The sequence below is a fragment of the Stomoxys calcitrans genome, chromosome 5, assembly GCF_963082655.1.
Source record: "Stomoxys calcitrans chromosome 5, idStoCalc2.1, whole genome shotgun sequence".
In the NCBI taxonomy this organism is placed as follows: Eukaryota; Metazoa; Arthropoda; class Insecta; order Diptera; family Muscidae; genus Stomoxys; species Stomoxys calcitrans.
The window spans coordinates 52424327-52446307 of record NC_081556.1 but is presented as its reverse complement, the minus strand read 5'-3'; the positions used below and the strand labels follow the sequence as shown (position 1 = coordinate 52446307).

General features: G+C 38.9%; 1 protein-coding gene across 1 annotated transcript; it reads left to right on the top strand.

Moving 5' to 3' along the window:
* The first annotated feature begins 12570 nt into the window (after nt 1-12570).
* Nucleotides 12571-21638, top strand: LOC106087478 (odorant receptor 45a-like). Its single transcript, XM_013252529.2, has 5 exons — nt 12571-12922; nt 12981-13167; nt 20740-21217; nt 21272-21427; nt 21582-21638. Exons 1-5 carry the CDS (start codon nt 12571-12573, stop codon nt 21636-21638), a joined length of 1230 nt encoding a protein of 409 aa, XP_013107983.1.
* The last annotated feature ends 343 nt before the right edge of the window (nt 21639-21981 follow it).

Sequence of the window (21981 nt, the reverse complement as noted above, 5' to 3'; positions counted from 1 at the left end):
AAATAATAACTTCATATAAACTTCGCGATGGTTCAACGTTAACTAAGTGGAAATAAGCTATTCTCTATTCAGTAAATATGATGAACAATTGTGTAAGATTTTAATTGAACTTAAAATAATTGATGGAATAAAATGGTTGAAAATTTTCCTGTGTGCTAATACATCTGTACAATTTTATTGCAAAATATTTACTTTTATTCCTTTCAGTTAAACTAATACGCCCGAAATAATTATTTTAATTGTATTCATTTTCATAATGATTTTTATTAATTTATTTAATACTTGTCTTGTTTTATGTATGTTAATATATTTGGAAGGCCATTCCCAACATTGGCATCGGTTGCAGATCCCCTGATAACTTTACTGATGTGAACGAAGTTAATACTACCTTCACGAATATCCCAGTATTCCCCAAAGATCCTAGTTTCTATGATTTTGATTTCGCTCTTGAGGTTCGTCACAGAGACGATGTTGAATTCTCGGGTATAGAACAAAGCGATTTGGTTTCTCAGAGGTGAAATCAGATGCAGTTCCATTCGATGACATTGAACCAAATTTTCTTAGGGCACTGTTGCCATTACCCACATTTTAAATAATATTTTAACTAGGAGTTAATTTCCGGTCGCATGGAATTACACTAAGGTTATACCATTACCCAAGAATTCCAGGGAGTTTCGGTCCATTTCCATTTTGTGTTTTCTGTCCAAAGTATTTGAAACAAGTAAGAGTGTGCTAAGTTCGGCCGGGCCGAATCTTATAAACCCTCCACCATGGATTGCATTTGTCGAGTTCTATGCGCGGTATCTCTTTTTAGGCAAACAAAGAATATTGAATAAGAACTGGTATGCTATTGGAGCTATAGCAAGTTATAGTCCGATTCGGACCATAAATGAATGCTGAACATTGTAGAAGTCATTGTGTAATATTTCAGTTCATTCGGATTAGATTTGCGCCTTGTAGGGGCTCAAGAAGCAAAATCGGGAGATAGGTTTATATGGGAGCTGTATAAAGCTATTGATCGATTCAGACCATATTAGACACGTATGTTGAAAGTCATGAGAGAAGCCGTTGTACGAAATTTCTGCTAAATCGGATAAGAATTGCGTCCTCTAGACGCTCAAGAAGTCAAGATCGCAGATCGGTTTATATGGCAGCTATACTTAGCACAGTTATTGAAAGTCATAACAAATCACCTAATGCCAAATTTCAGCCAAACCGGATGAGAATTGTGCGCTCTATTGGATCGAGAAGTCAAGATCCAAGATCGGTTTATATGACAGCTTTATCAGGATATGAGCCGATTTGAACCATACGTAGCACAATTGTTGAAAGTGATACTAAAACGCTACGTGCAAAATTTCAGTCAAATCGGACGAGAATTGCGCCCTATAGAGGCTCAAGAAGTCAAGACCGAAGATCGGTTTATATGAGAACCAACCGACCTACACTAATAAAAAGTATTTTCAAGCTGCTAGACAGACAGACGGACGGACAAACGGACATGGCTAGATCGACTTAAAATGACATGACGATCAAGAATATATCTACTTTATGGGTCTCAGTCGCATATTTCGGGGTGTTACAAACAGAATAACGAAATAACTATACCCGCATCCTATGGTGGAGGGTATAAAAATAATGTTTAGGCAGATGTTTTCGTATAAAAATGAAACCTCACTTTTATATGAGAAGCAGTCAAATTTCTGACTCGGACGTAGCTGTATAAGTGATCTAGGAGATGTCGGTGAGGATATTAGAAATAACTTGGAGAATGACGAATTGAACCTCCTTGTTCCCCTCGACCATTCAAAGGCATTCGATACAGTCGATCACAATATGTTGGCGGCAAAGTTAAAATACCTGTTTCGTTTTTCGCCTTCGTTTGTTCACTCAATTATGTCATATCTCTCTAATCGTACCCAATTCGTGGTTTCGAAGTCAGCTGTTTCTAGTACCTTGCCTGTTATTCGAGGAATGGGTCCTATTCTATTTTCTTTATAAAGCAACGACCTGCCAGACCAGTTCTCATTTTGCAGGGCCCACATGTATGTCGATGATGTGCAGGTCTATATAAGTAGTCCTAAGGAATGTCTAGAAGACCATGTCGAAATGTAGAACCATGACCTGTCTTGGATTTATGAATGGGCAAATGCTAATGGCTTGTGCCTTAATCCCATAAAAAACCAAGTTCATGGTTATTAAGGAAAGGGTTTCACGTTACACTTGCGACCCTGTTGTTGTTGTGGCTAATCAGAGATTGGAGATCGTGGCTCTTGCGAAGATCTTGGTGGTGACATTCAACAGTACCTTGTCATGGACAGACCATATTAATGCTGCTGTTAGCCAAGGGTATTCTAAGCTTCGCTCGCTTTAGGCCACTCAACAATTTACTTCTCTTTGGGTAAGAATACTGTTGGCAAAGTCATATATTATACCTAGCTTTCTCTACGGTTGTGAACTATTAGCTAACTGCGATTCTCGAAGCAGCCGAAAGATCGATACGTTCTACAACAGTGTAGTACGCTATGTATATGGTCTTCGTCACCGTGACTCCACATTCCATTATTCCAGGTCTTTCATGAAGTCTTTGACATTTTTACATAAGATAATTTATACACAAGCGCCATCTCATTTATTTGAGAGAATAAGATTTGCAAGGTCGAACTGAGGAATGAGGAATGATACACCGTTCCTTAGTCTCTCAATGGCATCTATTCATATTCGCCGTTCAGCTTTGGAACTCTCTCCCACATGAATTTCAAAATATCAGTAGCGCTGTATCTTTCAAAGGTAAATTACTAGATCACTTTAGGGATTCTAGTTAAGGCTTGTTAAAAATAAATTTTTTAAGTGTCTTATATTGATTTGTAAAAGGTTAATAATTTATAACAATATTATTTATATTATTGTTATTACTCAAATTTAAAACCTATTTCCATTATGTTAGCTTTATGTTTCTCTTACTATATTTTAATTTTTTACTTTTATATTTATTTATTTATACTCTGTCTAAACATTGTAAACTTTAAAAGGATTAAACTCCCGTACTATAATCTTAAGAACATATGTTCTTGTTGTGCGGGTGTCAATAAGTTACAAATTAAACAAGTAAAAGCGTGCCGAATCTTATATACCCTCCACCATGGATCGTATTTGTCGAGCTCTTGCCTCGGTTCGACACATATGTAAAAGGTCATGAGAGAAGCCGCTGTACAAAATTTCAGCCAAATCGGATAATAATTGCGTCCTCTAGAGGCTCAAGAATCAAGACTCCAGGTCGGTTTTTATGGCAGCTATATTAGGTTATGGACCGATTTGAACCATTCTTAATACAGTTGTTGGAAGTCATAAAAAATACGTCACGCTATATATCAGCCAAATTGGATAGGAATTGCTCCCTGTAGAGGCTCACAATGTCAAGACCCCATATCGGTTTATATGGCAGCTATATCAGGTTATGGACCGATTTAAACCATACTCGGCACAGTTGTTGGAAGTGATATCAAAACACTATGTGCAAAATTTCGAATTGGACGAGAATTACGCCCTCCAGAAGCTCAAGAAGTCAAGACCCAAGATCGGTTTATATGGCAGCTATATCAAAACATGGACCGATTTGGCCCATTTACAATCCCAACCAACCTACACTAATGGGAAGTATTTGTGCAAAATTTCAAGCGGCTAGCTATTCTCTCTAAGTTAGAATGCTTTCGACAGACAGACGGACGGACATAACTAGTTTGACCTAAAATGTCACGACGATCAAGAATATATATACTTTATGGGGTCTTAGACGCATATTTCGAGGAGTTACAAACAGAATGACGAAATTAGTATACTCTCATTCTATGGTGGAGGGTATACAAATTACAAATATTACATATTTACACTTTGCGAATATGTATTTCATATATAAAGTGTGGTTTTTTAAGAGTTATAAGAAAGTCTAAAAAAAACACATAAAATTCAAAAAAGTGCATGACATCTTTATTTGAATTGGTAGTACAGCATGTGGCACCGTCTTGTTGAAACTCCATGTCTTGCAAGTCAAGCTCTTGCATTTAAGCCAAAAAAAAAAGTTGGATATCCTCGCATCATCTTTGAAGAATTACGGTCCAATGATGTCACCAGCCCATAAACCACACCAAACTGTGACTTTTCTGGATGCAGCTCTTGCAATGCTTCTGGCTGATCTTCATTGCAAAATCGATAATTGTGCTTATTTACGTACCCATTGAGCCAAAAAGGAGCTTCGTCCAGAAAATGGAAGAAGCATGATGAATTTTCTCAACAGAGCACGCATTTTGATGATAAAGTACAAAAATTTGCAAGCGTTGTTCGTTTGTAAGACGATTCATGGTTCCATTATGGACCAATCTGAAGATGTTTGACAGTGAAACAAAACACGAAACGTGCGTGAGCTGTTTTAACCAGTGTTGTTAAAAATATATAGCTATAAATCACCCTTTTTTACCAAAGGTTCACACTGTTAGTTCTCAGTGGCTTTGGAGAAATTCCCAATTGTAAAAAATCTGCAAAGGGGAAAGCACCATATTACTTTTCATAGAAGTTACGTTTCGCCATATCCACAATATAATATTGATTAAAAAAAAGTATTGGAAAGAAATTTAATTGTTAAGAATAAATACATAGTTTTATTTTTAGTCTAATACTTGCAAAACAGGTGTGCGTCAGGCTGTAGGTATTAGTATAAATCCTTTGTGAAAACACCTGCGTTAATACATTCTATGACTGCACAAAATGTTGTTCGCATTTCAAATTAAAAACTTCCTGCAACAATGTTAAATAAAAAATCCAGGCAGTTAAAAGAACAATTCGTGTTGTTTATACCGTCCACCATAGGATGGGGGTGTACTAATTGCATCATTTTGTTTGTAACAACTAGAAATAGCCGTCTAAGATCCATAAAGTATATATATTCCTGATCGACATGGCATTTTAAGTCGATCTAGCCATGTACGTCCATTTGTTTGTCGAAAGCACGCAAACTTTCGAAGGAGTAAAGCTAGCCGCTTGAAATTTTTGCACAAAAACTTCTTATTAGTGTAGGTTGGTTGGGATTGTAAATGGGCCATTCGGTTAATGTTTTGATATAGCTGTAATATAAACCGATCTTGGATCGCGAGCCACTAGAGGGCGCAAATTTTTTCTGATTTGGCTGAAATTTTGCATGAGGGGTTGTGTAATGATTTCTAACAACGGTGTTAAGTATGGTTGAAATCGGTCCATAACCTGATATAGCTGTATTAAATCCGATCTTGGGTTTTGATTTTTGAGCCTCTAGAGGGCGCAATTCCTATTCGATTTGGCTGAAATTTTTCATGATGTGTTTCGTTACGACTTTCAACAACTGTGGCAAATATGGTTTAAATCCGTCGATAACCTTATAAAGCTGCTATATATACCAATCTGGCATCTTAACATCATGAGCCTTTAGAGGACGCAACTATTAACCGATTTGGCTGAAATTTTTTAAATCGGCTTCTCCCATGACCTGAATCGATTTATAGCCTGATACAGCTCCCATATAAACCGTTCTCTCTGTTTTACTTCCTGAGCCCCTATAGGGCGCAATTCTTTGTTGAATTTGAAATTTGACAGAAATTTTTCACAATGACTTCTGCTATGGTCTGCAACATTCATATGAATCGGGTCATAACTTTACTTTTATCCTTTGTTTGACTAAATTTGCCGATTTGGCTAAAATTTTGCACATAGTGTTCTGTTATGACTTCCAACAACTGTGCGAATTGCGGTCTAAATCGGTCAGGAACCTTATATAGCTCCCATATAACCGATCTCCCGATTTTGAATAGTACTCTGTTACTTTGTATGTACAACGGAGCCAAGTAGAGACTAAATTGGTTTATAACCTGATATAGCTTCCGTATAAACCGATCCCCGATTTGACTTCATGAGCTGCAAGCCGCAATTTTCATCCAATTGGGCTGAAATTTTGCACGTGATATTCCTTTGTTACTTCCATCTACTGTGAAAGTACGGTCTAAATCGGTCCATAACCTTATATAGCTTCCATATAAACCGGTGGTCTCACAATTTGCCTTCTTGAGCCCCTGAAAGCCGCAATTTTTGTCCAACTTGGCATGTAGTGTTCTGTTTTGACTTTCAACAACTGTGCCAAGTACAGTCCTAATCGGTCTATTGTATAACCCATACATATAGCTCCCATACAAAATCGATCTCCCGATTTGACTTCTTGAGCACCTGCGGTCTCTAGTGGCTCAAGAAGTCAAGTTTCAAGATCAGTTTATATCGCACTCCATCAAACTACTGAGGCGTAAGTAAGTATTGGTCTAATCATGCGCATGTAGAACCAGTGGACTATCCTCGGATTCAGGTCCCATAGTGCCATACACCTGTGCCCAACACCTGTGAGCCTTCCCAGTATGCTCTTGAATGTGACACTCCCAGTTCAGTTTCCTTCCCGAGATCACATCTAAGTATTTGATAGCAAGATATTAAAGAGATCACACGATAAGCTGTCTCCCTAAATCCTGTCTACGCACCATTCAATGCTAAATGAGGTTTCATATCGTGTGATCTCTTTAATATCTTGCTGGAGATGATTATACGAGATGCAGATGTTAATAGATATGGCACACTACTCACAAGAAAACACATGCTATTCTAATCGAAGAAAGAGCCATACCATCGGTTCCTGCTGCCTTGTTGGCATTCTGCAGAGTCTTATTAATTTTGCAGGCATACCAAATGCAGACATGGCTTGAAACACCTTTTGAACGTTAGGGGTGTATAAAGCAGCATTGTAGCCATCTAAGAGATAGAAAGAATTGACCTTGGCCAGAATTGGCTCACTCGATTTACCAGGACTAATGCCGCATTTATAGGGTCCAAAAATCTAAGATGAGCTGATGCATACGCCTTATCACCGTATTGCCTCCGGTCTTAAATAGTTCAGCGGGCAACTCATCGGCTCTTGCTGCCTATTTGTTCTTCAGTAGGGTCACTGCTACTTGAACCTCATTGTGACTTCTATATCATCATCAGATATTTGATTTGCGGAATCCCCTTCGCCGCCATGTCGGTCACTAGAAACTGGGAATAATGTTTTTTCATATCCTTAGCATGATATCTGTGTCAGTTACCAGATTTCCTCCTTTGTCTCTGCGGGAGGATGTACCTGCACCAAAGCCATAGGTTTGATATTTGTTTCTGTGGTACAATTTACGGGTTTGATTCTGTGTCCTGAACGTCTTAATTCGCTCACACTCACGTCTTTCCATTTCCTTTTTCTTTCTGGGAAATAGACGTTTTTCCTCTCTCCTTTTCTCCCGATACCCCTACATTATCAGGAGTGGTATTGATTGTAGGGTTACTCTGTATGCCGCATTCTTGGCTTCAATATCATTTCGACACTTTTGGCGATACCATGCGGTACTTACGTACCGCAAGTAAGTATGGATTTTGCGGGATTTTCAAAGAAGTAGGCAATTTATTGCCACTGTGCTGTTATCTCATTGAGACATGGATTGCTTTCATCAACCAGTTGGGTTAATCCAGTGGAGTAGCCTTTGTCCTCTGTTGTATTTGGAGCTATTCTATGTCCAGCTTCCGTGCATTGTCACATCGTACTTTTCTCGCCATGTTCGAATGGGTTCGAATCGAATCAATGTTCGCTCCTCGGGTCAATCGCACATCTGGATGATTCCCTTCCACCTACCACAACATTATCAATTTAGTGCCTTACTTCTTGATCTTGGTACAACAATGTGGCTTTATGAATTGTTTTATTTTGATATCTAGAGCTGCTAGATTGTGTTGCGGATTGTGTTAAGGCTCTCATCCTCCGGAGTAAATCTGGAGACAAGTTGTTTCATTCTCCGACTATCCACAAATCCACAGCCACATTCATCTCTCTTGTCATGGCAGCACATTCATCTCTCTCGATAGCATTACCGGTCCATCACACTTCCTAAAAGGCTGTAATATCTATCTTGTACTTGTAAATAATGGGAGTCTCTTTTTACTGTTCTTTTCATTCCCAGAGCAATTCTGATTATTTTCCGGCGCGGGTTACTGGCCCAGCGCCCTAACTGCATGGGTTATGTGAGATCGCATATGTATTCCTCGATTTTGCGAGCCGCTTGCTCCAAGATCCGACGTTCTGAAGGCGCCAATAACTCGCTTTGTCATTTCGAGTATCATTGGCACTCAGTATTTAAGTAAGAGTCAATGCCACCTTACCCCTCCCTGAGACTCTCCTTAGAAATCACCGGCTGCCCGCGGCCGCATTGGCATAAATGCGAAACTTTTCGTAACCTGTGGACACGCCTGGTAACTTTCAGCTAAGTTTTGCCGTGATAACGATTAACACCAAACAAATAGGAGCTCAAAGTTCCAGCCCGTGTTGTGCTCACAGTTACCCCGTGTCGGCCGACTTCCGACAATATACCTTGGAATATATTGTCCAAAACAGTTTAAAATGATATAATTGATGTAGGTCTGACACAACAACAGACTTTTCAGCAGTAAGCCTGCTGCACTCAATTTGCAGCACTACTGCTGTAATAGCGGATCTACTGCTACAAAAGCAGCAAAGTTAACTACAATTATTCAGCAGTCAGTGTTTGGTATACAATTTCCCACGAACATTCCCCTTAGGAACAAGGGATACTTCTCTCATATCAATTAGTGTAATCCGATTAAGTTTTACGCTCTATAAGAAGGGGGTTCCTTTTTCATGCCGGGTTCGAACGGCGTGCCGCTTAGCTACACCACTTGGTATAAACGTTTTAATATGCCAGGATACCTCACAAATATAACCAGCATTAGTAAGGGAATAGCCACCGCTGAAAATTTATCCGATGTTCACCCCGGGCTTTCGGCGTTATTAGCGGACAAGCTAGCCTCTGCGCTTAGAGTGCCTCCGCAAAATTTCAAGCGTATATCTTTATTCGTTCGAACGCTATCGTGATTTCGACAGACGGACAGACATGGCTAAAGACCAAGCCTCTGTTGGGAATAGAACCTACTACCCCTGCACTTGTAATCCGTGCAAGCTTCCAACTCGGCTACCGAGGCGACCATCTATAGCAAGTCCCTCGAAAAACAATAAAATTAACAAATATCATCGAAAACTTTTCTGGGGGTGCTTAGCCCACGCCCCAGAGGCCTTTCTACGCTTATGTTCATGAGAAATCTCGTCGAGAAAGCGTTGTACGAAGTTTTGGGAAGATTCGTCAATAAATGCCCTTACAGTGGCTCTAGGAGTGAAAATCGGGCGATATATATATATATGAGAGCTATATCCAAATCTGAACCGATTTCCATGAAATTCACCAGTAATGTCGAGAGTCATTAAAAAAATTCTTCCTGCCAAATTTGGAGAGAATCGGTTAACAAATTACCATTTTATTGCATTGTTACTGAAAATCGGACAAACATATATTGGGTTGCCTAAAAAGTAATTGCGGATTTTTTAAATGAAAGTAAATGCATTTTTAATAAAACTTAGAATGAACTTTAATCAAATATATAATTGCCATTTTGTTCGATAACCTTTTGCCATCTTCCTGGCAAATTTAGTATTCCACGCTCATAGAACTTCTGGCCTTTATCTGCAAAAAATAGAACCTAGTGCGATTTTATAGCCTCATCATTGCCGAAAGTTTTACCATTTAAGAAGTTCTGCAAAGATGGAAATAAATGGTAGTCTGATGGTGCAAGGTCAGGACTATATGGTGGATGCATCAAAAGTTCCCAGCCAAGCTCACTCAGTTTTTGGCGAGTGACAAAAGATGTGTGCGGTCTAGCGTTGTCCTGGTGGAATATGACATCTTTACGATTGACCAATTCTGGTCGCTTCTCCTTGATGGCTGTATTCAATTTATCCAATTGTTGACAGTAAACATCCGAATTAATCGTTTGATTCCTTGGAAGCAGCTCAAAATATACCACACCCTTCCAATCCCACCAAACAGACAGCATAACCTTCTTTTGGTGGATATCAGCCTTTGAAGTGGTTTGAGCCGGTTCACCATGCTTGGACCATGATCGTTTTCGACTAACGTTGTTGTAAACAATCCATTTTTCATCTCCAGTTATGATTCGTTTTAAAAACGGATCGAATTCATTGCGTTTAAGGTGCATATCAAAAGCGTTGATTCGGTTTGTTAAATGAATTTCTTTCAATAAATGTGGTACCCATATTAAAATTGACGCCAAACAAACAAATGTAAACAAAATTTCGCGCACTTTTTTTTCTAAAGCAAGCTAAAAGTAACAGCTGATAACTGACAGAAGAAAGAATGCAATTACAGAGTCACAAGCCGTTAAAAAAATTTGTCAACGCCGACTATATTACTACTATATTACCGACAATTACTTTTTGGGCAACCCAATATATGGGAGCTATATCCAAATCTGAACCGATTTTTTCCAATTTCAATAGGCTTCGTCTCTAGGCTGAAAAACATGCCTATACCAAGTTTTAAGACAATCGGATGAAAACTTCGACCTGTACTTTGTACACAAATTAACATGGAGAGACAGACGAACGGAATCGAATCAGAAAGTGATGCTGAATCGATCGGTATACTTATCAATGGGTCTATCTCTCTTTCATTAGGGTGTTACAAACAAATTCTCTAAGTTATAATATCCTGTACCACAGTAGTGGTGTAGGGTATAAAAATGAAATTGTTGCGCTTTGTTTCTTTGTTAGTCTGTTTGTCTGTTCCGTAAGCCTTAAAAAAACGGCTAAATCGATTTTCATGAAGTTTTCACAGATGGTAGAGCTTGATCCCTTAGTGAAAATAGGGTAACTCATTTTTTGATAACCGAAAGGGGGCGGACCCTCCACCTTACCCCAATTTTCAAAAACGCCAAATCTCGGTGATGGGTGCACCGATGTAAGCGAAATTTTGCGTGCTACTTATGGTACCCCAAAAACCCGAAATTGTTTAAAAATTTTGGGGTCAATTAACATGGGGTGATGCCTTATCCCAAAACCCAAACGAACGGACATGATTACCGACTGGGACAATATGGGTATTAAATAAAAGGTATTTAAGAAGGGTACGAATTTGGTATAAAAATGTCACCCTTAGGTGGTGGGAGAAGTATTTGGGAAAAATTTCAAGCGGATAGCTTTAGTCCTTCGAAAGTTAGCGTGCTTTCGACAGACAGACGGACGGAAGGAAGCACAAACGGACGGATATGGCCAGATCGACTTAAAATATCATTAGGATCAAGAATATATATACTTTATGGGGTCTCCGACGAATATTTCGAGTAGTTACAAACACAATGACGAACTTAGTATACCCCCAACCTATGGTGGAGGGAATAAAAATAATGAATCTATGAAATTTCCTTAAATCGGGCAAGGGAATGGAGGTTTATGCGTTATGGGTTACGGAACTTGTATCCTTAATGGTTGTTTAATAGAACCTTATCATGCGTTTTATGTTATAAGTAAAGACAATACTCTTTCAAAAAGGTGAAAATAAGCGTTTTGTGAAAAGGATAATCTTGTACATTAGTTCACGTTGCAGAGAAGCCTCAAAAATAGTAGCGTTCTTTGTACCTGTTAAAAGTAAAGACACCATGTTTAATAAGTAAAAACTTGCTAAGATCATCCGGTCCGAATCTTAAACTTAGTTGAAGGGCAAATGTGTACAAAATTTCGGCCAAATCAGACAATACCTGAAGTTTCATGGCCAAAAATTGAAGCTTCTTAGGCCCGTAGAAGACTTTTCGGAAGATCGGCTTATATGGGAACTATATCAGGTTAAAGACAGTTTTGGACCATGTTTACGAAAAATTTTAGCTAAATCGGATAATAATTGGGGCTTCTAGGGGACCACAAAGTCATTCGAAGGACCATTATATAGTACGTGGGAGCTACATCCAAATCTGAGCCGATGTAATCTATTTGCAAGCCCCAATAACCTACATCAATAAGAATTATCTGTGTGGAAAAATCGGATTCGTAAGATCGCTATCATGATATCGACAGACGGAGGGACATGTGAAACGAAATGAGAATCATTCAGCGATCAAAGGAAGGTTGTGTACATTAGCATTGAGTCATCATACCAATATACTGATGTTTTGCTTCATTCTTTGATTATTTGTTATATCTTTGTGTGAGTTAAATTGTTTTGTTAAATACAGTGAATATTGGTTGCCATCAAGTATTCTAATAAAATTTAAACCATACATTGTAATGTTTAATAATTATTTAATTATTATTTAAAAACATAGTGCTTGTTTCGCCCTCTTTTATTTCCCAGGCCCAATTACCTCAAAATATTGGGGTGATTTGGCTTATTTCTGTTTATAACAAAAGGGTTTAAAAAGCGCCTGTAATTACTTAAACTTTAACAGAGTACATCGTACTGTGTAACGCTATTTAACTAGTATATTTCGGCCAGTGGTAGTAGGAACGCCCCTGCTATTAAATGTCCACGAATAAGAAATAAGCTCTGCAAACCAAGTTAAATTTACGGCTGGAATATCGAAAAGTACTGTCGACATTTGTGTTTCACCAGTAGAATCATCAACATGTGGTTCTGGCCCAAGGCATTAGATGCCTTACCACCTCAGGATCGGGTGCAACGGTACTTCTTTGTTCAGCGTACCTGTTTTGCTGCCATTGGAATCGACCCAACTTCTATTAGAAGCACTATTTTCAATCGTTTTCTCGCCTGGATCCCCATGTTTTGCATGCTGATCATAATAGGTCCAATGGGCTTGTATGCTCTGAAGTATATACAGACGGATCTGGATCAGATGGCCAGTGCTCTGGCACCAATGTGGCAAGCAATTTTATCGATAGTAAAATTCTTTCTGTTCATGTGGAATAGAAAAAAGATTGTCCGTCTGGTGCGTGAGGTATGGATGTGGAGTTTAGAAGGTAAGTCAATTAAGTTCAGTCTCCGAAATTTGTTCCAATCCATGCTTTTGTGTTACAGTCAATGAGAAGGAATTGGTGTTGCTGGCGGATGAAATTCGCTATGATGTATATTTATCGATGCTGTATGCTTCTTCATGTTGTTGTTCAGCAGTGCTGGCAACACTCTCGCCATTTATAGTGGCATTGGTTTACGGCTGGAAGGGATACGGTTTTTGGGATAGTTTAGAGGAGCCATTTAAAGGAGTGTGAGTATTTTGTAGCGTCATTGATATAAAAACGTTGATAAGCTGTAGCGACTGTTCGATTATCTGTGCTTTCAAGCCTTAATGTACGTTTACGTTTGTACTAAATCCGGATTTATGGTCATTTCTTAATTTAAGTGCTAAATCCTGTGTTTTTTTGTAAGTTTTCCCATAAAAAAATAAATCCCCTTTTTGCAGGATTTATTTTTAAATCCCAAATAAAATCGATTTTATGGCTGAATAATCGATAGAAAAACCAAAATATGCAACTGTTTTTGAGAATTGTGTATGGGTGTGTATGATACCCTATACTATACATCCCCAGCAAAATCTTGTTAAGTACATGTCATTATTTTTGGCATGTAAAATAATGGATAACACATTATCCTTAGATTTACTAGCTGCTAAAATATAACGAATTATCAACAGGAATACCATCTGTGTTACCGGCAGTACAAATGTCAGGACATAGAACATTCGATGAAGTTCAAGAATAAGCACTTATTTGTAATAATAGAAAAAAATCATTTTTATAACCTTGGTATTGATAAAAATGTCATTCAGAAACTGCGTGCAAAATTATACCATACCAATGAGTGCTGTCCGTTATAGCATTAAGATCAATAATATGGGATCTCCATTTTATTGGCGAGTTCGAATGGCTTGTCGCAAAGCCACACCACTTAGTAACACAAGAAGGGAAACTGTGGCGTTATTATTATAAACAAGTAAAAGCGTGCTAAATTCGGCCGGGCCTAATCCACCCCTAATCCCACTACCAAAGAATTTGCTTAAATATGGGAGCTATATCTAGTTATAGACTGCATTGGACCGCGCAGTTGTTGAGTTATAACAGAACACCACATGGAAAATTTCATCAAAATCGGATAAAAATCGCGGCTGGTAAGGGCTCAAGAACTCAAATCGGAAGCTATATCATGTTCTTGACCGACTTGAACCCTACTTGGCTTGGTTATTGGGAGTCATAACAGAACACCATGTATAAAATTTCAGCCAAATCGGATGAAAATTGAGACATCCAGGTGCTCACATGCTACTCGCCTATGCCGAAGACATCGATATCATAAGTCGGTCACCGGAAGTAGTAACTGCTGCCTTTGAAAGAATCGAAAGAGAGTCAGTGAAAATGGGTCTGGCAGTAAATGGAGATAAGACGAAATGGATGGTCTCCACACCCAAAACGCCTTGTACAACCGAGCAGATAAAGAACATGGATAAAGTTGGGAATCACAACTTTGAGATAATCAGTAACTTTATCTACCTCGCCACCGCCGTAACCGAAACGAATGACACCAGTTTTGAGATAAAGCGAAGAATAATACTGGCAAACAAATGCTACTTTGGACTAAGTAAGCAGTTTAGAAACAAGGCCATCTCTCGACAGACGAAGGCTACAATTTACAAGACACTGATACTACCCGTGCTGTTATATGGTTCTGAAGCATGGGTACTTGTGAAAGCAGATGAGACAGTGCTTGGAGTATTTGAGAGAAAGATTCTTCGTAAAATATATGGACCACTTTGCGTTAAGGGAGAATATAGGCGACGTATGAACCACGACCTATATGAGCTGTATGACGACGATAGCATAGTTACATGCATTCAAATGTTATCAGAATGGATGAAGAAGCTCCAGCAAAGAAGTCTTTTGAAGGCACACACGGTGGTACACGCAAACCGGGAAGACCAAAAGCCCGAAGGAAAGATCAAGTGGTGGGAGACACCTCGAAACTTGGTGTCAGAGATTTTAGAATGAGCACAGAAAATCGAGGCGCTTGGAACGCTATTCTATACGTTCGGCTAGCGGAACAAATATTCTGTCATAGCTAATTAAAGTAAATTAAGGTGCTCAAGAAGTCAAATCAGGAGATCGGTTTATATGGGAGCTATATCAGGTTGTGGACCGTTTTTGGCACAGTTGTTGGAAGTCACAACAGAAAAATATGTGCATAATTTCAGCCAAATCGGACAAAAATTGTAGATTCCATGGGCTCAAGCAGTCAAATCGGTTTATATGGGAGCTATATCCAAATCTGAACCGATATGGCAATTCCCAACGACCTACATCAATATAAAGCATTATGACAAGTTCGAATCAGAATGTCGAGACGATCTAGAATATATAAACTTTATAGGGTCCTAGAGAAATATTTCGAGGTGTTACAAACGGAATGACTAGATTTGTATACCCCCATCCTATGGTGGTGGATAAAAAAATATTTTTAATTTTTTTCTACCTCCCCACAAATTTGCTGTGGGCGGATTTTTAAAGAAATAAAAAATTGGGAAATTATTTTGCTGGTCCGAGATTCGAACTCGGGACTTTTGTATTGTAAATCTTCTGCTGTCCAATCACTCCCATATGTTAGAATATTGTGTCTTTATGTAAAATATGTCAAACATAAACATAAACACCAATTTGATGAAATCGAATTACAGTTAATCTAAGATAACAAGTCATTATTTTTTGACAACTTGTATGCTTAGGCATAAGTACTTATTTTTGAACTATTGGAATGCTTGTGCGGAAGGACTTTCCTCCTAGGACATCGCCGTGTAAAAGTAATTAAAATAATAGTTATTAATGAGAGTTTTTGCTAGCTCCTTACATTTGTTTAATGACTATTGTAATGTCGATGGGATTTGCTCGAAAACGGTTAAGATTTGGATAAAGATCTCTATATTATTATATATTATAGAGATTATATATCTATATTATTATATATATTAATATTCAGTTTAATAGTTGAATTCATTTACTAAATCTATCCTGTATTTCTTAGCCATTTTGGTTAACTTTGCGAGTCTCGTTACAGTTAGAGAGCAACACTACGTTACTGAAGAAAGCACTCGACATGCTAGAAACTTGTTGTCTGTGATCAAATCCATCTGTTGTCTGACAATTTCTTTTCAGTGCTAAATTAAAATCCGTCAATTACTGGTGATATTCATTCTCATGGTCATTAACTCGAAACACTCTCGAAACACTCTCAGGGTGAAATAACGTAAGATATTTCGTTTGATGTTAGAATTTCTATTCTAAAATAGATTTTCCTCATTTTTAAACCCAGGCAAAATACAGTGCATTGCAACGCTAATATTTTTGATCCTTTTTTCCTGTATATATCGCCATTTCATCGTTATATTAGTTTCAGCCTTGGAGAAAATAATGAATAGAGGTCCCTCGGCTTAACAGAAAAAAAGGCGGATTGGGATAAATTTCGGCACAAATTCTGCACATCTATCCCTACTGGACCAGTAAAGGAAGTGGAAACTATGGCGGATACGGAGGACATAATGGTCAAGCGGATCACGAAGGCCCTGAATGACTCGCTTGTGTCAGCATGTCCTAATGCGAAGCCAAAGGGATCCACCAAACAATGGTGGATCCCAGAGCTGGTTGGTCTTAGGAAGGACTGCAGAAAACCCTTCAACAGAGTAAAAGCCCCTAGAGCACCACACCATTGGGACATCTATAAGGCTGAGCTAAGAAAATATGAGGGCGAGTTGAGAAAGGCTCAGAACAAATCCTCGGTAAAATTCTGCTGCTCCGTGGAGGATACATCTGAGTTATCTAGGCTAAGGAAGATTCTGTCCTCGAGATCTATTACGGTGGGGTATAGAATATATGGACTATGCTTAGTGAGGAAACACTAGAACTACTCGTTGATACACATTTCCCGGGAAATTCTCCAGCGGACAACGTGGCCCCAGAAAGGTTATCACTGTTATGCATTCGTCGGAAGCTATAAGGAAAATTGTGTCTGAGCCGAAAATCCATTGGGCGATAAGAGGTTTCGACTATTTTAAGTCGCTAAGCTCTGATGAGATATCACCGGTTGAATTACAAGCTGTGTCTGATAGACTGGTTCCCTGGCATAGAAAGATATACTCTGCTTGTATCAGAATGTCATATAAACCTGTGGGATGGAGGGACACGAGCGTTATTTTCATTCCAAAAGCAGGAAAACCCAACCACACGAAGGCGAAAGACTTTCGTCCTATTAGTCGTCATCCTTTATGCTGAAAACTCTTGAGAGGATAATGGAGATAGCCTGTCGCGGCAGCATGCATATAGTAAAGGCAAATCCATTGAAACAGCCCTTCACGCTGTCAAGGAATATGCAATGGTTGCATTTCTTGATATTGAAGGTACTTACAATAGTGTAAAACCGACGTCAGTCATGAAGGAGTTGGAGTTTCTAGACATCAACTATACCGTAAGAAAGTTTATGAATAACTTACTTACAAAAAGATGCATTACGGCAGGCTTGGGATGTGTGCTCTAGAAAGATGGGTCAGTAGAGGAACTCTTCAAGGAAGTGTACTGTGTACCATTAACAGTATATTATTGTCTCTTGAAGAAAAAGGTGTAAAAGTGGTCGCGTATGCTAATAACGTGGCAATTGCGGTTGGGGGAAAGTTTCTCCGGAAGCTCTACGTGCAACAATGAAGTGGGCTACCGAAAGTGGTCTAGGTATAAATCCGTGCAAGCTAGAAGTAGTTCTTTTCAGCAGGTGATACAAGTTGCCTACAGTGGAACCTGTCTGCTTGGGAGGAGAGAATGTTTCATTTACAGAAAGCGCAAAATATATGGGTGTTTTGCTGGACACGAAATTAAACTTCAAATCAAACATTTTGGAAAGGGTAAGAAAGGCCACTATTGCCCTATACATCTGCAATAGAGCCATTGACAAAAATCGGGGTTTAGACCGCGTGTCATGCATTGGGTATATAATGCAGTTGACAGACCTATAATGCAATATGGTGTTGTGGTCTGGTGGACGGCGCTTCAAAAGTCCACCAACTGCTCAGTACTTAACCGGATCCAAAGGATGGCTTATTTGTGCATCACAGCCGTACTGAGGACGACACCATCTGATGCACTGAATATAATGCTACATCTTATGCCTCTGGATATTGTGGCTAGACAAATTGCAGCGACCACTGCCGTGAGGTTAAGGAAGCTTTCTCATTTTTCATGTGGCAGCTACGGACACTGTGTTATCCTTGATACAATATCAGATGTTCCAGGCAGTGTGGACAAAAAGTACTTTACCCCTATTCCTGATTGAACCGATTGGGACTTCGATATCCTTGGTAACAGAAGTTACATAGACTTCTATACGTATGGTTCCAAACTAAACGACAAGGTGGGCTTTGGTGTGTACTCTAAAGATCTAGAACTGGTCATATCGAAAAGGTTACACGACCACTGCAGTAGAGATCCTTGCAATTAAAGATGTTGTGGAGTGGCTAAGATATAATGTTTTTACTACTTTTGGCATAAATATATTCTCAAACAGCCAGGCAGCCATTAAATCTCTGGAGAACGTATTTCTGAACACAAAAACCGCTCTCGATTGTCGCAGATCTCTCAACGAGATGACTGAACAGTTCAAAATTCACCAGTTCTGGGTTCCGGGCCACAGCGATATACCAAGGAATTGTAAAGCGGATGAGCTTGCGAGACTAGGAACTACCCTACACATTCCAGGGATACTGGAATCTGTGCGTATGCCTCTAAGTTAAGTTTTCAGGACCAGGCCCGAAGGAAAACGAATGATAGATGGTCACATACACACATGTCCTAATCTAGATTTGAGGAGGTCTATTGCTTTGCTGTCATTGGCTCGAACCGTCCGTCGCAACAGGTCACTGTCTAATCGAAAAACATGCTGACAGACTGAAGGTTGCCAGCAACGACTTTTGCAGAAGCTGTGAGGAAGAAGAAGAAGAGACTATACACCTTCTGTGTGTGCCCCGCACTAGCAGTCAGAACTTAAGGATTTTATTTCTTTGAGAACCTGTCTTGTTTAGCGAATGTGAACATTCGCAAGTTGTTTGGCTTTTTAAAGCGATATGAACGGTTTAACTGTAGGAACTTCCTCCTTCTGTTCCTGTGGTATCGCAATGGTCGAAAACGTCTTAGTGAGCCTGATGGCAGACTTTCTCTTAAACCTAACCATCAGAAGAAGATCGGACAATCTAAAAGAACCATATTCGTTGCAGTAGTACAAGGAATTTAAAAAAAGCTATGATAACAGCACGTTTTGTGTCCCAAGAAGTTAAAAAAGATAATCAGAGTATCTTGTCAAGATCTGCCAATTATGCCAAAAATTGCAGCTTCTTGGCCGCAGAAGACTTATCAGGACATGGGTTTATATAAGGCCTGGATCAGGTTATACCATAGACCTATGGACCATACTTCCCACAGATGTTGGAAGTCATAACAAAACACAAGGTGCAAAATCCGATAACAATTGCGACTTCCAGGGGCTCAAGGTTTAAAATCGGGAGATCGGTTTATATAAGAGCTATAAAACCGATTTGAATCGTATTTAGCACGGTTGTTGGAAGTTAAAACAGAACACTACATACGAAATTTCAGCCAAATCGGACAATAATTGTGACTTCTAGGGGCTCAAGGTCTTAAATCGGGAGATCGGTTTATATGGGAGCTATATTGGGTTATTTACCGATTTGGATAGTACTTGACATGGTTATTGCAAGTCATAACAAAAATTTCAACCAAATCGGAAGACAATTGTGACTTGCAGGACTCAAGATTTTAAATCTGGAGAAAGGCTTATATGACAGTTATATCTGAACCGACATCGCCCGTTTGCGATATCAAGCGTATATCTTTAATGCTGTTTTGATTTTCGACAAATGGAAGGCGGACAACGTGTTACAAGCAGAATGATTAACCAACCCATGGTGGTGGGCGTAAAAAGCAATTTACCCATGAACATTATGTTAAGGAACAGGGACAAACTTTTCAGATATCAAAGGGAGCTCTCCGATTCAACTTTAAGCTCAATGATAAGGGACCTCCTATTTATAGGCCAGTCCGAGAGACGTACCGTACTGTGACACCTCTTTGGGAAGAAGTTCGTGCATGGAGTAGTACCTTACCGCTCACCTCACCGCTGAAAATTGATCTTTATTGCTGTTTTGATTTTCGACAAATCGAAAGACGGACAAGGTGTTACAAGCGGAATGATTAGTTTGGTATACCCTCCCAACCTATGGTGGTGGACATAAAAAGAAATTTACCCATGAACATTCTGTTAAGGAACAGGGACAAACTTTTCACATATCAATGAGAGGTCTCCGATTCAACTTTAAGCTCAAAGGGACCTCCTGTCTATAGGTCAGTCCGAGGAACGTTCCATACTGTACCGTACCTTTTGGGGAATTTCGCGCATGGCGTAGTACCTCACAAGTGGCGCTAGCATTAGGAGGAGATAACCACCGCTGAAAATTTGTCCTTATGTTCTCGCCAGAATTTGAGCCCAGGAGTTCAGGTGGCCTCCAATAGGATTCAGTGGCTACGGTAGCCTCCAATAGGATTCAGTCCTATGATCGTGAAGTATTTTGAAGATCGATTCCAATTAACATCATATGTAGATCCTATAAAATTATATTCCACTGGCATATTTTTAACTTCTTTAAACGTACCTTTATTGTGGTTCGACATGGCAACTTCGGCCGCATTTTATTCGTATTTACTAGTTTGAAATAAAACTTTAATTTCTGCTCACATTGTAGATATTTCGTGAACGACAAGAAAACAATATGGTCATACACATTCTGGTATATTTGGACTCTCTTTGCCATTCACTATGTCGTCAATGGTACTGTGGCCATTGATTCGTTGTTTTCATGGTTTATGCGTAATATATCTGCTCAATTTCAAATCCTTAACTTACGTTTTCAACTGGCTTCTGATAATCACAACTTGAAGGAAGGCGACAATAATCAACCACATGAGGACCTTAACAAATCTATAATCGAGTGTATTAAGTATCATCAACGTATCATTGAATTGGCTGAGAAATTCAACGATGTCTATAAGCACCTTGTATTTGTTAAATTCCTAGTGAGTTGCATCCAATTGGCTTGTCTGACCTTTCAATTCCAGCAGGGCAATAGCATAGTCACCCAAATGTTTAATTTTTCGTTTTTCATCACGGCAACCATTCAACTGATGATATATTGCCATGGTGGCCAAAGAATTAAAGATATGGTGAGTATATCGACCCAAACACATTGCTCTTGTGTCTCATTACTGCATTTGTAGAGCTTATCTGTCAGCACTTCTTTGTGGGAGCATTTCAATTGGCATAATTTGCATCCGAAATCACAAAAATTGCTGTTGCTACCCTTGCAGAGATCGCAGATGCCGTGTAATTTAATTGGAATTTTCTTTGTGGCCGATTTCAATTTATTTGTATGGGTATGTATGCCATATTTGAAATAATTTTGATTTTAATATTTAGTAGTAGTTGTATATTTAAAGCGTTTCGATAATCTATGCTAGTCTACAATTTGTGATACTCAGTCTCAAGATGTATTTTTATGCTTTTTTTTTTACTTTAATAAATTTATAGGTGTTCCGTACAGCGGCTTCTTTTATGACCATGATGTTAACTGTGGATAAAAAATAAATATATCAATATATTCAAGAAAATTAAAAAAATATATATTAAAACAATTCCAATATGCAAAATTATTTGATTTGTGAAAACTACACTAAACGCTATGGGTCAGACCTATAATTCTTGAGATATATGAGCCACCAAGCCTCACAGGTGCTAAATACTTTGCAGGAGACAAATATGAGAAGCATGGTGCAAACGGCGAAAAAATGGAAATAAGTTTGATTTGTTGTACAAATTGTTCTGGTCATTTGCAGGGAAGGACATAAGTCCAGAGAAAATTTGATACCAAATGTGCTTATTTCAGTACAATACGGCATTGATAGTCAAGCAACACCGAATGGTATCAAAG

Excerpts from the sequence above, each read along its gene's own strand:
- LOC106087478 (XM_013252529.2), top strand. The coding sequence starts at position 12,571 with ATGTGGTTCTGGCCCAAGGCATTAGATGCCTTACCACCTCAGGATCGG. Across the intron at positions 13,168-20,739 it reads GAGGAGCCATTTAAAGGAGT|ATATTTCGTGAACGACAAGA; the intron begins GTGAGTATTTTG and ends CTCACATTGTAG. Across the intron at positions 21,428-21,581 it reads ATTTCAATTTATTTGTATGG|GTGTTCCGTACAGCGGCTTC; the intron begins GTATGTATGCCA and ends ATAAATTTATAG.